This window comes from Heterocephalus glaber, unplaced genomic scaffold (genome assembly GCF_053883595.1).
Source record: "Heterocephalus glaber isolate CG9 unplaced genomic scaffold, H.glaber_assembly_v1.0 deba00001760, whole genome shotgun sequence".
Lineage (NCBI taxonomy): Eukaryota > Metazoa > Chordata > Mammalia > Rodentia > Bathyergidae > Heterocephalus > Heterocephalus glaber.
In genome coordinates, this window is record NW_028258457.1 from 3,465,211 (window position 1) to 3,480,177 (window position 14,967).

Consider the following 14,967-nt stretch of genomic DNA (forward strand, 5'->3'; position numbering starts at 1 on the left):
ATTTTCACTTTTTATTTTTATCTGTGACACATTCATCACACCCAGCTCCTTGTGTTGAATGAAACCCCTGAGCCAAGATCACTGATTTTATTTCCTTTTTTTTTTTTCCTTGTTGCTTTGGGAAATGTGTTTTTCCTTTTTTTTTTTTTTCCTAAGAAATAGTGACACTCAAACTCCTATAGGGCTTTTAAGAGGTTTTGGGGGTTTTGTTCTGTAAATACTCTATTTTATTCTTGGGGGGTGGAGCTTTAGGAAAAGGATATCTATATATCTATATATCTATATATTTGTGCTCATTCAGGGACTAGAAAAAGCAAAGTGAAACAAAAAACCCAACCCCGGTAATAACCTTTTTAAAATTTTTCTGTGACTGGTTTGGGCTCCTTTGGGTGTTTCTGGTGGCCCGATGGGTGGCCCGCGAGCCCAGGACGCTGGAACTCAGCAACAGATTCCTCTTTTCCAGGCTGGGCACTCGGATCAGGGAATCCTTAACCAGGGGGTAGAATGAGTCCTGGCCCCAGGCTCCTGTCTCAGGGATGATTTGGGGGACGATCAATAAAGGGGGAACTGGGGGCAGCCAGGCCTAACTCAGGGTGAGGATTTAGGGGCCAGAGCAACCCGAACCCCTCTCCTCTCTCCCCTCCTCTTGCCCTTCTCTCCATGCCTTCCGCACAGGGGCTATGACATGTCTTGGTTCTGCAGTGACAGTCACTAAACAGAGGCCCAGAAAGGACCACGGATCCCCCCACCCGGGTCAGAAAATTGGGGGGTATCCATGAGACGAAGCCTGGCTGGAGCAGAAACCCAGCCTCTGTAGCCCGGGCAGGGTCTTCAGGGCTTTCTGGGCCTCTCTGCCCCTGTCCCTGGGGCTGCGTCCGGCCTCAGGTGGGGACTGTGGCAGCTGCGCCTAGGTGAGCCTGGGCTCTAATTGGGCCCCAGAGTCGGTGCTAACGAGGCTGGGAGTGGGGGGAGTGCTGGGGCTCCCCCAGGCCCCTGGCCGGGCTCTCCTTCCTTCTCTGGGAAGGGGACCTAGTCTTTCTTTGTCTCAGAGTCACTGCTGTGCCCCTTTCTGCCCATCCAGGAGGGGTGGTGGTGGGGGGGCTCTCTTGGCTTTTCCTTCTGGAAGGTTCTGCCTGCCCCATTTTTGGGGGGCTGGTGTCTTAGCACAATCATTCCTGGGTGGGGGGGTCTTCCTATCCCAAGACTCAATCTTGCCCCCTCTCCAAGAACTATCTGGCCAGCCACTCTTGTCCCCTCCTGGCCGAGGCCCCTCGGGGCCACCTCGGGGAAATGTCCACTGCACATTTCTTTCTACCTCAGGTCTGACTTTTGATGCCAAAAATCCTTGCCCTGGTCACTTCCCTGTCCCTCCTGCTCAGGTCTCGGGGTGCCCCCGGGTGGTGTATGTGTGGCATGTGTGAGCGCCCAGCCTCAGTGAGCAGACCGGATCCTAACTCGGGGTGTCCTGGGGTGGCCCCAAGATTGTGGGATGTGGGGATCCCTGGGACCCCTGTCCTGCCAGGCAGAACCTGTGGCCCCTGGGTGTCCTGTCTCTGCCTCAGCTGCCTCATATGTGTCCCAGACATCGCCTGCTGGTGGGGGTGGGAGGGACATCTGGGGGAGCACAGAAGCCCCTTATGCAAAGAGGCGCAAGGAAGGGGGGTGGCCATCGCAGCCACTGGGGCCTGGCCAAGAGCGCTGTGCACGTGGGGCTTGGCGTGTGGCAGGCGGGGACCCCCAAACTCAGGGTAAGGAGGGGCTTTGTGGGGACCCTTGGACAGGCTGCTTCTGGAATCTTTGGGACCCTTAGGCTGGCTGCAGGGCTCTGGCTGTAAGGACAGGCAGGCGGGTGGGGCGGGACCCTGGGACAGCTGGGTTAGTGTTTTTAAAAGTTGTGCATTTGTACAGTTGCATTTTTTCTTTTTAACATTTTTATCCATTTTGTTCTTGTTTTTATTTTTCCATTAACTTTTGGCTTTTTTTTTTTTTTAACTCCCCCTTCGCAAACACAAACTCAAGCTTTTTATTCTTGATATGTGAAATTGATTTCAGTTTCTCTGGGGCTTCTTACATGGTGTGATGATCACGCCAGACTCAGGTAAAAGGAAAAAAAAAAAAAAAACTTTCAAAAACCTCCAAAAAACAGAAAAAAAAGGTAAAACTGCTGTCTACCTCTTAGCTGGGCCCCGCCATCACACCCTGGTCACCTGCAGGGTGATTTACAACAATGTTCAGTTTTTGCAGATCATTCAGGTAATAAAAAGAAAAAAAATAATAAAATGATAAAAATACCAAAAAAAAGAGGAAAAAAGGTGTGATTTTGAAATTTAAAAGAACACTGAAAGTTTACATTTTATAATAACATTATTATGCAAATTGTATTTAAACTTCAGAAATATTTAAGACAACTGTAACCCAGAAAAGCTCATGAGATTAAAACAAAACACTTCTGACTTTAACAGAAAATGTCTCCGCTGGGTTTCTCCCTCCCTCTCTCTCTCTCTCTCTCTCTCTCTCTCTCTCTGTGTTTGTGTGTGTGTGTGTGTGTGTGTGTTCATGTTTGTTTTGAGACAGGATCTCACTGTGTAGTCCAGGCTGGCCTTGAGCTCACTGTGTGGCCCAGACTGGCCTGGAACTCTTAGCAATCCTCCTGCCCCAGCCTCCCAGGTGCTGGGATTACAGGGTTATGCCACCACAGCTGATTTCCTGTGCTGATTATTAACCTAGGCATCTCCACCTCACCCAGCATAGCGTGGGGAGGGTAGACCAGGCACCCCCAGGGACACTGAGCCATATTTGGGGCCATGTGTGGCTGTCACAACTAGGGGAGCTCCTGGCATAGGGTGTGTGGAAGCCAGGAAGCTGCTCAGCACCCGGCAGTGTCCAAGACACCCCACAGAGAACACTCCAGCCCCGGTGTCCCTACTAACAACCCAGGTGGGCAGTGCCTGGCCTCCTAAGAAGTGTCCTGTCACCTCCAAGGTTTCTGTCTGGAGCCCCAGCACTGTGGTGTGGCTATGTCCCTGGGCCTTTGCACATGCTAAATTGGCCTCTCACCTTGCTCCAATTAAAAAAAAAAGACTCCCTTGTGTGTGACGGAGACACGCAGTTCCCACCTGCTGTTCATAGCCCGATGTCATTGTCCTCTGGGCAAAGAGGCATGTGACTCCCCCTCACCTTGGGAGACACCCAGATGGAGCTGCTGTCACAACCAGGCTCCTGAGGGGCCTCCCTCCATGGCTGCCTGTCACCTGCCTCCCACAGTGCCCAGGGACTGGCCTCTGCAGGTGTGGCTTTTAACACGATATGGCCCCAGGGAAGCCAGATGGGACATGGGCCAGCTCTGCTCCCAGGTTGCAAATGCTGGTGAGGTCTCGACCTCCAACCCCAAAAAGCCACAGCATGGGCACCAGGCTGGGAGAGTTTTCTCTGGGGCCGACCTGTGACTTCCGTATTCAGGGGACTGGACTGGACCAAGGTCACAGTGGCCTGGTGGACAGCCTAGACTGCAGTCACCTGGTTCCCACTAGCTCCGGCTGTGGCCGGCCTGGGCTGGTCCCTCCCAGAAGCTGCACAGGAAGGAGAGGAAAACAGCCCCTGTCGCTGCGACTCACCTGTGACCTGAGAAAAAAAGAGGGGAAGGTGACATTTTCCATTCCTGGCCCTTTGAGGTCCAGCTGCAGCCTCTGGACCCCTAGGGGACAAAAAGCCGGATGTGGTAGGCCACATGCCTGTCATCCCAGCACTCTGGGAGGCTGAGGCAGGAGGGTCAAAGTTACAGCCCAGCCAGGGCAACTTAGCAACTTAGCGAGACCCTGTCTCAAAATCAAAAATGAAAAGGGCTGGAGATGTAGCTCAGTGTGAAGGGCCTGGGTTCAATCCCCAGGACTGGAAAACAAAACAAAACAGCAGAAACAAACAAACACAACTGGATGGTCCAGTCCTTTCCCTTCATTCCTCAGCTGCTCAAGTGCCTCAGAGAGGGACCCCAGGGACCCTGAGGCCACACAGGCCCTGGGGACACACAGAGGGGGCCTGCGCCCTCCTTCCTGGCTTCCCAAAGCCCAGCTGCTGCCCGTAGGGGCTCCACTGGGGTCACCCACCAGCCCCACAGGAGCCCAAGGAATGGCGGGGTCCGTGCATGGTCCTGGCTCACTTGGGGAACAGGAAGGTTTCCCTGCCTTGGTTTCCCTGGCGTGCCCCCCACGCCCGTGCCCTCCCAGCCTCAGATCAGGGACCAGCTGCTCCCTGCCCCCCAACGAAGTGCCACTGAGTCCCAGCACTGGGTGGTCCTGGATGCCCCCAAGGGTGGCTTTTGTCTGAGGCTCTTGCACAACTGGTCTGTCCCCATTCCAGGAGGGGGCGGGGCGACCTCTGACCTCACAAGGAGGCCCACCCGGGCCAGGGAGGGGAGGAGAAAGGGCACATGTGCACCGCTGGCCGGGGCCTGGGCATCCAGTTTATCCCCACTCTGGCTGCAGGGTCCCAGGGCACAGCTGGTCACCTCCTCACACCCCCGGACCCCTGAAATTCAGAAAGGTCCGGGCGGAACAAACTAGCCCGCCTCTGGGAGCCATCGCACGCACCCCGCATATAACTGGGGAAGCTGAGAACCATAGCTGCGCAATGACCTGTTCCAAGGCACTAAGGTGGCAAACAGCCTCAAGTGGTGGCGCACGCTTGTCACCCCAGAGGCAAGAGGATCGCCGCCAAGTTTGAGGCCAGCCTGGGCTACATAGAGTCCACTATCTTTAAAAAAAAAAAAGGGCCGAGGATTTAGCTCAGTGGCGCCACCGCCTTCCTCGCAAGTGCAAGGTCCCGAGTTCGATTCCCGGTACCAAAAAAAAAAAGTTCCAATGTTCAAAAAAATGTAAGGGTTAAGGTTATGTGGTGGGGGCCCTGGGGCTTGAAGCCACCACCAAATGCTCAACCACTGAACAACATCCCTGCCTGCCCGATTTCTCTTTCTTATTCACTTTATAAATAACATTCGAGGGGCTGGGGATTTAGCTCAGTGGCACCGCGCCTGCCTCTCAAGTGCAAGGTCCTGAGTTCCATCTCTGGTACCGCAAAAAAATTAATTAATTAAAAAAATAAAATCTATAAATAACATACGACGGTCTGGGCATGCAGCTCAGGGTTGAGCGCTTGCCGAGGTCTTGGGTTCCATCGTCAGCACCAGCAAAAATTAAAAATCGAGGGTACTGGGGTCCTGAGCAGGTCCTGGGGTGGGTGGACTCTCTCCCTCCTAGGGCAGGCTCTGCCCAGTCAGCTCCCTGCTATGGAACTGCCTCAGGGCCTTTGCTCGGGGCTCCGCCCCGCTCCCAGAGGCTCCTCCCCTCCTCCCCTGGGCTCCTTGTGCTCCCGCCCCTCGCTCCGTCCGCGGCTCGCGCCTGCCACCTAGCGGCCACCGCTTGCTGCTTGCTGGTGCGGTTCCCGCGCCCGGACACTTGCCCTCTCTCCACATCTCCTCCCAGGCCGGGGTTCCCAGCATCCCAATCAGCCCCGCCTGCATCTCCGTTCGGTTGCAGGCCCCACTGAGCTCCCGGCGGGCTTGGGACGGGGGCACCCAGCCCAACACCGTGGAGACAGGTCCCACTTTCAGATGAATTCCTTTCCAAAGCCAGACCACGAACTCTGCCTTTTGGGGATTAATTTGATTTTGTTTCCGGTCCTGGAACCCAGGCAGTCAAGGGCTCTACTACTGAGCTGCATCTCCCCACCCTTTTAAAATTGTGTTTGGCTTTTTGGGTCTTTTGTTTGTTTTATCGGGGATCGAACTCGGGACCTTGCACTTGCAAGGTAGACGGCAGAACCACTGAGCTAAATTCCCGGCCCCGGCCCGGCCCGTATGTTTGTTTTGAGTCAAGGTCTCACTATGTAGTTCAGGCTGGCCTCAAAATCGTGATGATCCTCCTACCTCACCCTCCCAAATGCTGAGATTACAGGCCTGTGCCACCACGCCCGGGCCTCTTTTTTTTTTTCCAATTTTGAGACAAGGTCTCCCTAAATTGTTCAGGCTGGGCTCCAACTTACGACCCTCCTGCCTCAGCCTGAGTAGCTGGGATGACAGGTGGGCGCCACTGTGTCGGGTGTACATTTACATTTTTTGAAAAAACATTGTTTTGGTGCTGGAGGTGTGGCTCAGTAGCAGTACTTATCTAGCATGTGCACGTCCCTAGGTTTCATCCCCAGCACCAAGGAAAAACCAGAAAAATTTGTTTTTAGAAATGGTTCCTGTTACTGGCAGCTGGGACTTGCTGGGCCGAGACCGAGTGGCCCAAATAGACATCTGAATTTTGTGGCTCCAAAAAGCGAGGTCAAAGGACAGGCAGGCAGCCATCAATAGGTAATCACCAGGCACTGTGAGTCAAGTAGATACACTGGGGGTTTTGTTTCCTTTTCTGTCACGGGGCGGCGCAAGCGCTTACCACTGAGCCGCACCTCCTACCCCTAAATAATTTCTGGTGTGGAGTCTGCTCTTTTGCCAGGTCTCCTTTGAGCCTGTGAGCTCAGTACTTTAATTGTACATATTTTAAAAAGAAACAAACAATCCACCAGAGAGGTTTGGTCACTTGGCCAAAAGCGCGACGGAGGGAATGGCCAAGTCAGACCTCAGGGCCCTGGAGATACTAACAGATGGCAGGAGACCCTAGTCCGCGAAACAGGGCACCGTCCAAGACCTCTACCCCTAACACGCGACCCTCCATTCTCTGCTGGACAGAGAAACCCATTCCCTGGGGCAGAGCCCTCTCCCGAAGCCTCTGCGCACGCGCGGGTCCGCCAACCCCGCCCCTGAGGCAGCACAGGCGCCGCTCTAGTGCGCGTTATGCCTTCACCGGGGTTCGCTGGCGACGATGCACTTCCGGGGCGGTGGCCGGGGCGGTAAGATGGCGGCGCCCATGGAGGTGGCCGTGTGTACGGACTCGACGGCACAGCTGTGGACCTGCGTCGTGTGGGAACTGCATTCGGGTGCCAACTTGCTCACCTACCGCGGCGGCCAAGCTGGGCCCCGCGGCCTCGCGCTGCTCAATGGCGAGTACTTGCTGGTGGCGCAGCTGGGCAAGAACTACATCAGTGTCTGGGAGCTGCAGCGGAAGGTGCGGCGCGCGGGCCTGGGGGTTCGGTGAGGGAGCCCGCGAAAGAAAGCGGGGGGAAGGGAAATTGGGATCCGATCCCGACCGGGACGACCTGGAGGGACGAGTCGTTGTAGGGAATCTGCGCGTGCGCAGGGTGGTGGGCACTTTAGGGCATCCTGGGCACACGTGGGGCTGGGGGAGTGCGTCTCCGGCACCTGGTGCAGCTTAGCGCCGGGTGCACCCTGGAGCAAGTGCGCATGCACAGATTCCTGAGCGCAAAATTTAATTTAAGGGGAGAAATTAGGTCCTTTGGGGTTTGTGGTTTTGGAGGATGAAGAAGATCTGAGGTCTGAGGGAGCCCCTTGAATGGGTAGTCCCGGGACCTCATGCATTCACTGATCGCCATAGTTCCCCCTGATATCTTTGTTTTTATTGGCAGCCCCGTTACGTATTGCCTAGAACTTCTTAGTGCCTGGTCTGCCTGCTCCTCTCTCTCCAGGCAACCGCTGTGTGTAACCACTGCCTGGTGAAGTTCACACAAAACTTGTGATGTTTTCCGGTGTTAGAGAGGAGGTAACGAGCCCTAGGAGCACATTAGGGGAAGGGGTATTAAGGTGCAGTTCTACTGGCCATTGAGCTCTGCCCAGTCCCCTCCCTGGCCCTCCTTGCCTACCCCTTTGTCCAGAGGAAGCACTGGCCTGCAAAACCTCATGCAGGTGTGAGCCGGCTGTGGTGGCACACTCCTATAATTGCAACCATCTGGTAGGGATAAGTTCCAGCCCAGCCTGGGCAATTTAGCCACTTAGCAAGATCATGTCTTAAAAAATGTAAAGCGGGTGAGGGCCTGAAGGCTCGAATTGTTCGATTCCCTACTACTGGAAACAAAATAAAACAAGAAAGCTCATGCAGGTGTGAACCCTGCCTAGCTGTATGGTGCAGTTGCTCAGGCCAGCTGTGCCTAGCTCCTCTCTCAGCTCCGCAGGCATCTCCTCTCCCCCCTGCTTCCCAGTCTGTTCTGTGTGCCTAGGACCAGCTCCAGCAAAAGATCATGTGCCCTGGGCCTGTCACCTGTGTGACCACGGCACCCAATGGCCTGTACGTCCTGGCGGGAATTGGAGAAAACATATACCTGTGGGAGGTAAGAGGAGCGGAGCCAGGGTGTGCACCTCACCTAGGGGGCACAGGGAGCAACCATGAGGACCAGATCCCAGGCTGGGAGGGGCTGGGAGCTGCGAGTGCAGGGTCTCACCTATCCTGCATCCTGCTGCCTGCATCCTCTGGTTCCCTCCAGACTCTTGCAAGTGCCAAAGAGGCCTCAGTTTTTACAAAGCCCTAATTCTGCCACCAGCCAGCCACAGACACACACTCTGCAGGACCCAGAGTGGACAAGGCACTCCTTCCTGAGACCCGGCGGTTTTGACTTTAACGCTCTAAGGAAGGGGCAGCATGACATTTTTCATCTCCCCTCTTTCTCACTGCTGGGAAACCTGGTGCTAGTGCTACCTGTACACACCACGCAGCCCTGCCACGTGCTCTTGGCCCTTTTTGCAAGGGGCCTGGGGCCAACTGTCAGACTGTGGCCAGGCTGTGACATGCTCCAGCCTTGCAGGTGGTGCTGGGCTTCACGGCAGTGTCAGTAAAGCTTTACTTACTGTTGGGCCTTGGTAGAGTTTGGCCCTGGACCTGTTACTAACACTGCTATATTTGAGAGACCTGCCCTCACCCCCATCTGGAGCAGTCCAGACAGTGTGGGGTCTGGGGCCAAAGGCATCCCCATTTTTGCCTTTCCCGATCCAGTCTTTGACTACACCAAGGTGTCCAGGAAGCTGAAGGCCGGGGTGTGAGAGCTCTTTGAGCCGGCAAAGGCCACAAAGATGGGGGCGAGGGGCCATGACCTCATCCTGAAGCCAGTGTGAAACCATTCAAGCGCAGGAGGGAAAAGGAGGTGATGGGGCTCACATTAGAGTGGGAATCCTCACAGGCTCACCGACAGCCTGCCATGGGCTGGGCTGTGTGGGGGCAGAAATTCGGTGGCCTGGCACTCGGGGACCTCCTGTCCAGTGGCAGCAGGTATGTGTTGCCTGGCCCTGCTCCTCAGAGGAGCAACTCTCCAAGGACTTCTGCGCTGTGACCAGAAGGGGGCGCCTGCGGCTCGGTCCCTTTCTCTGCTCCAGTAAAGAGCCAGGGCAGGGGTCTGGCAGGAGGGGCCTGACCTTGGACAGACGGTGGGTCCAGTGGCCGGCCTGTGGCACTCAGAGCTTCTCAGATCTGTCCTTCAGGCTCTGGGGACAAAGGCCTCTTGAGAGGTGTGATGTGGCCCCGTCTGTCCCAGCTTCCAAACTTGACATTGGCGGTGATGTGATCACCCCGTGCTTCCGGCCTCTGCCAGCTCTCAGGGCTCAGGGTGTCCCCTGGCTTTTGACCAGTCCTTCATCATCCACAGCTTTATTCCCTTCTGTGTCCACATCTCCGTGTCCTAGAGAGGACACAGTCGCTGGATTCAGGACGTGCCCTGACCCAGGGCCCCAAGTGCTAGGCGAGTGCTCCCCAGAGCTACACCCCAGCCCCACCTATTTTTAGTAAGGTCACATTCCCAGGCCTGGGGCTCAGGGCTTTGAATGTGCTTTGGTGGGGACACGATTCACCCTGCAGCAGCGTCTCCCCCAGCCCTGGCCCTTCTCAGGTATGGTGCGAGAGGTTCATCTCGGCCACCAGCAGCCTCCTGTTCCTCTAGGCTGTGTGCCTGCCTAGGCAGCTCATCACCAGCCTGCCTGCAGCTGTCACAGCCTACTCCAGCGTCGCTTCCCACTGTGACAAAATCCTGAAGAGGCCACATGGACAGTGCTGCTGTCCCTGAGGTCACTGCTAGTCCAGGGTGGGCAGTCAGGGTGGCAGAAAACCTATCCTCCTTCCTGGGCCCATCACACACTTGGGGTCAAGGTGGGAACACCTTGCCAGCAGCATAGCTGAGTCCAGGCCCACAGAAACTGCCCACCCTCACCTGACACTGTTGTCCCCAACCTGGCACAAGGAGGTTCCCACAACGCCATACCCTGGCATCATGGCAGCTGGGGATCCCGGGAACCGCTCCTTGCTTCCCGCACTGACCTGGCACCCCCACCTCTCCCAGGTCTCCACTGGGAACCTCCTGGTCATCCTGAGCCGCCACTACCAGGACGTCTCCTGCCTGAAATTCACAGGCGATAGCAGCCACTTCGTCTCAGGGAGCAAGGACTGCCTGGTGCTGGCCTGGAGCCTCTGGAGGTGGTGCCCATCCCAGGTTCCCCCCGGGGGGGCAGGCCCAGGGAGCAGGAGGGTGGTGACCACACCCCCACCCTCCGCAGCGTGCTGCAGGTGGACCCCTCCAGGATCCCGGCCCCCCGGCACGTGTGGTCCCATCACACGCTCCCTGTCACTGACGTGCACTGCGGCTTCGGGGGTCCTCTGGCCCGGGTGGCCACGGCCTCACTGGACCAGACAGTGAAGGTACAGTCCCACCCCCACCCTGACCAGCTGAGGTCGGCAGGGCTCAGACGCCTGTAATCCCCAGGCTCCCAGCCCAAGGATGCTCAGACGGGAGGCAGCCCGGGCCTCTGTCTCCTGGAAATTCCCACTCAGCCAGCCATGGCCAGTGTGGCCAGGCCCATGGGGACTCGACCTGCCCTGGGTTCCCCCCCTGGCCATCCAGCTCCCAGGGCGGGGACCCAGGGCTGGCATCTGCAGGGTGGGCTGCCGACCTCTGACCCCTTACCTCTGCCACCCCCAGCTGTGGGAGATCTCCTCGGGCGAGCTGCTGCTCTCTGTCCTGTTTGATGTGGGCATCATGGCCGTGACCATGGACCTGGCCGAGCACCACATGTTCTGTGGGGGCAGCGACGGCTCCGTCTTCCAGGTGGACCTCTGCACCCGGGTGAGTGGCTGGGGTGGCCGTGACGGGGTGATGGCTCCCCGTCTCCGGGCTGGGGCTGCGTCTGCATCACCGCCACCTCTGGCACTCATGCCTGTCTCAGCCTCCACAGCCTGTACAGAGGGAGCGGAGCTTCCAGCCCGAGCAGGACCCTGGCAAGGTCTTCAGAGGCCACAGGTAGGCACCAGGGAAGGGGCCGCGCCATCCCCCTCTCACCCGACCAGGACCTGACGCCAGTGTCCACCTGTCCCAGGAACCAGGTGACCTGCCTGTCGGTGTCCACGGACGGCAGCGTGCTGCTCTCCGGCTCCCATGACGAGACTGTGCGCCTGTGGGACGTGCAGAGCAAGCAGTGCATCCGGACGGTGACCCTTAAAGGTGCGTCCAGCCACCCGGGGTCCTTCCCGTGCGCGGGGCACAGTGGGTCCTTGGGGTGGGCTGACAGCCGTGTCCCACAGGCCCAGTGACCAACGCAGCCATCATGCTGGCGCCCATCAGCATGCTGAGCTCCGACTTCAGGCCCAGCCTGCCGCTGCCCCACTTCAACAAGCACCTGCTGGGGGCCGAGCATGGGGACGAGCCGCGCTGCGGGGCCCTCACCCTGCGCCTGGGCCTCCACCAGCAGGTACCCGCCCTGCCCCACCACCTAGCACCTGTGACCTTGGCCAGCGCCCGTCCTTGCCCCACCACCACTGTTTCTGTCACCATCTGTCTCCCCGGCTGGAATTCTGGGACACTCAGGATTTCTCCCCACATAGCTCTTTCTCCTGTTTATCCAAAGGGTTCTGGCTGACAGGCCCCACGTGCGGGACAGGCCGTTATCTCTGTCCTCCCAGCAGGTGGTTGTGACGCCACTCACTGTCTTCCCAGAAGATGGGGACTGTGGGGCCTCTGACCACAAGTGGGGCCCGCCAGAAGCGGAGGGCTGCTTGTGCTTAGGTCAAGACAGCAGCCCGGGCCTCCTGCTGCAAACACGAGCCATGTGAGAGCATCCGCCTGGCCCCTGCCTCCCCAGGCGGGCAGCACAGTTCCGGCTGGTTCTGCCCAGTGTCCCCCGAGGGCTCTTGCCCTGGGTCTCGGCACCCTTCCCTGGCTGCCCTTGGGGCCTGGCCATACCAGGCTGCGCACCATCACTGTGCTGGGACCACAATGACAGGCGGCAGAGCCCTCCACCCAGGACACCATCCCAGATGTGCCCTGCCGACAGACGCCTCACCTGGCCCCTGTCCCGACCTCCTGGGCCCGGCAGGCCCATTTCCACAGTGTGTTGGTCTCTCTTCCTGCTGGGTGGGGTCCTCTGGCCAACCCCCTCCTGACCCAGTCTCCCCAGCTGTAGGTGGCCTGGCCAGGGCCTCTCCCTGGAATGACACAGGCCCAAGGCCCCTGTCCTTGTTTCCCAGGGCTCGGAGCCCAGCTACCTGGGGCGGCTGGAGCACCTGCAGGCCGTGATGAGCAGCACCCTTGAGAAGGTAGGCCATTGGGGCACCCCTGGAGTCCCAGCTGCTGCCGGGGTAGAGCCACGTGGCCCTCACCCTCTGGTCCCCACCCACCCCAGAGCAGCCAGGACCAGCTGCGGGTGCGTGTGAGCGAGCTGGAGGACGAGGTGCGCAACCTGCGCAAGATCAACCGGGACCTCTTCGACTTCTCCACGCACATCATCACCAGGCCAGCCAAGTGAGGGGTGCAGCCGCCCCAGGCCGGACGCCCGCCAAGGGGCAGAATGCGCCCTGGGAGGAGCCCCCGCCGCCCGCCCCAGGGAGCCCCGGCCAGCCTCTCCAGACTGTGGGCTGGCGGTCAGGGCGCCCCAGTTTTGTGTTTGTAGACTTTACCCCTTATGTCTGGCCTCTTCTGGCCCAGTGGTATGTGTTCGTCTGTCCACTTGGTGCTATTCGGTTTTTAACAAAAGATGGTCTGGAAAGGCCTCCCCTTGCCTCCCGGTGTTGGGGACCCCTGCAGGTTGGGGGGACCCCATCCAAAGTCGCCCTAACAGGGCAGGTGTCAAGAGTGTGGGTCTGGCCTCCCCACTGGCCAGAGGGGCTTGGGTGTCCCGATGATTTTCCGAGGGCCCAGGCCGCAGAGGGAGCTGGCAGTGTGGTGAGGGGGCACCGTGGGAGTTAGCGTGGGGTCCTCTGGCCACCCTGGGGTGTGGCTGGCACCCTGCAGCAGAGGCTCCCCAGGGCCAGGTCCCCTCACTGATACGTGGGGGCGTGGTGGGGTCACCCAGAGGGTACCGTGGGGCAGGAGTGACAGCCTGGGTCAGGGCTGCGGCTGCTAGGAGCGTCCCCCAGGCCAGGTCCCTGTGAAGGACAGACGTGCCCTCCAGCCACCTGGCGAGGATACACCTCTTGGCACCACGGGCCTAAGGGAGGCTCGGTCCCCGATGTTCTGGGGACACTGCCAGCCAGAGCTGGAGCACAGCCCAGACACCGTTGGAACCTTCCAGAGCACCTCTCCAGCCGCCAGCCCTGGTTAATGGCCCAGGAGCGCCATGTGATTTAGCAGTGCTGTCATCTCTGCACCACAAGCAGAGCCAGCCCTGAGTTTGCGCTTTTGGGCAATGGCACCTCCATCACCACCTCTTCCCCTCTCCAGGCTGTGTGTACCCTGCGGTCCCCATGATCCCTAGAGCCCAGTGCACAGTGGGGTCCTGGTGGGGGCCTTAGGCCCCTCCCAGAGTACTGCCTCAGTTTCCCCACCTGTGGGCTGAGCCTAGTCCTCATCCTAAAGCTGTAGAACACAGGGGCTGTCAGGTGGGTTTGCGCAGCTGCCTGGGCACTGGCCCTGCTGCCTGGAACCTCCTTTGTGGGGAGGCAGCAGCAGTTCACAGGGGTCCACGTCCCTCCCTGCCCCCAGAGGTCCCCACAGCTAAAGGCACCAGCCATCAGCCTGGGCCTGAAGCTCCCTCCCCGCCCCACCCCCTGCTGGTTGCAGTAGGACAGCCAGCCCAGCAGGACACCAGACCCCGGGAGCACTCCGGGACAGTTGGCATTGACATGCAGACGGCTTCCCAGGCCCACACCCACCCTGCCCTGCTGGTCACTGCGCTGAGGTCAGCAGGAGAGTTCCCGCAGCACAAGCCAGCCTGAGGCCCTTTGGAATCCAGGCTCGGTCCAACAAGAAAGGACAGTTCTTCAAAGCCGGAGTGAGGTGGAAGGGTCACCCTATGAACTGCACAGGGAGACCTTGGGTTTATCCTGTGTGCAGTTAGAGGTGGATGAGAACCAGGGGACAGTGAGTCCATCCCTGAGCCCCCAGGGAGGCCCACCAGATGAAGGCAGTTTCTGGGACCGCCACTGTCCCCAGGATGCCAGTCCTCATGCACCTTGGTGGCTATTTTCTGAAAGGTGGAAAGTCACAGGCATTGGTGAGGCTGTGGAGAAGCCAAATCCTTAGTTAGTGCCGGGGAGAACATGAAATGGGGTGGCCAGTGTGGAAAGGGGTCCTGCAACTCCCCAAACTAAAAAACTGGGCGCAGTGGCTCACACTTGTCATCCCAACACTCTGGGAGGCTGAGGCAGGAGGATCACAATTTAGAGCCTGCCTGGGCAGTTTAGCCATTTAGCGAGAACTTGTCTTACAATTCTTAATTTTTTTAAAAAGGCTGGGCCCTGGGTTTAAATGGGGGCATCACAAATAAAGGCAAAGTCTTCTGTGTAAGTTACTGTAATAAAAACTTCACAGCCTTACCTCATGTTCACTTGTTCAGGCCTCACAGCAGCTGGGTCTGAAAACAGGCCCAGAGCATGAAGGGCTGGGATTGGGCCTCCCCAGAATCTGCACATGCAAACATTTGTTCAGTGACCCGACCCCAAACCTGTCCCTATTTCTGAGGACTGGTGACAGGGCCTAGTGGGCACTGAGGACCCTATGGCTGGATGAGGTGGCCTTTCTGTCCCCTGAACCCGTTACCACCCCTCAGGGAAGTCATCCCTAGACCCAGTCCATCTTGTTGCTGGCATCCAGTGCCATCACGCAGTTAAT

General features: G+C 58.2%; 1 protein-coding gene across 2 annotated transcripts; it reads left to right on the forward strand.

The window, feature by feature from the left end:
• The first annotated feature begins 6,849 nt into the window (after positions 1–6,849).
• Wdr18 (WD repeat domain 18) lies at positions 6,850–14,672 on the forward strand. Of its 2 annotated transcripts, none has more exons than XM_004865987.4 (10): positions 6,850–7,100; positions 8,107–8,217; positions 10,210–10,343; positions 10,424–10,565; positions 10,846–10,989; positions 11,099–11,163; positions 11,240–11,364; positions 11,445–11,611; positions 12,387–12,455; positions 12,542–12,907. In XM_004865987.4, exons 1-10 carry the CDS (start codon positions 6,858–6,860, stop codon positions 12,662–12,664), a joined length of 1,323 nt encoding a protein of 440 aa, XP_004866044.2. In that variant the 5' UTR covers positions 6,850–6,857; the 3' UTR covers positions 12,665–12,907. The 2 variants fall into 2 exon arrangements, with proteins under 2 accessions (XP_004866044.2, XP_012921454.2); XM_013066000.3 differs by having other exon boundaries at positions 6,851–7,100; positions 11,090–11,163; positions 12,542–14,672.
• The last annotated feature ends 295 nt before the right edge of the window (positions 14,673–14,967 follow it).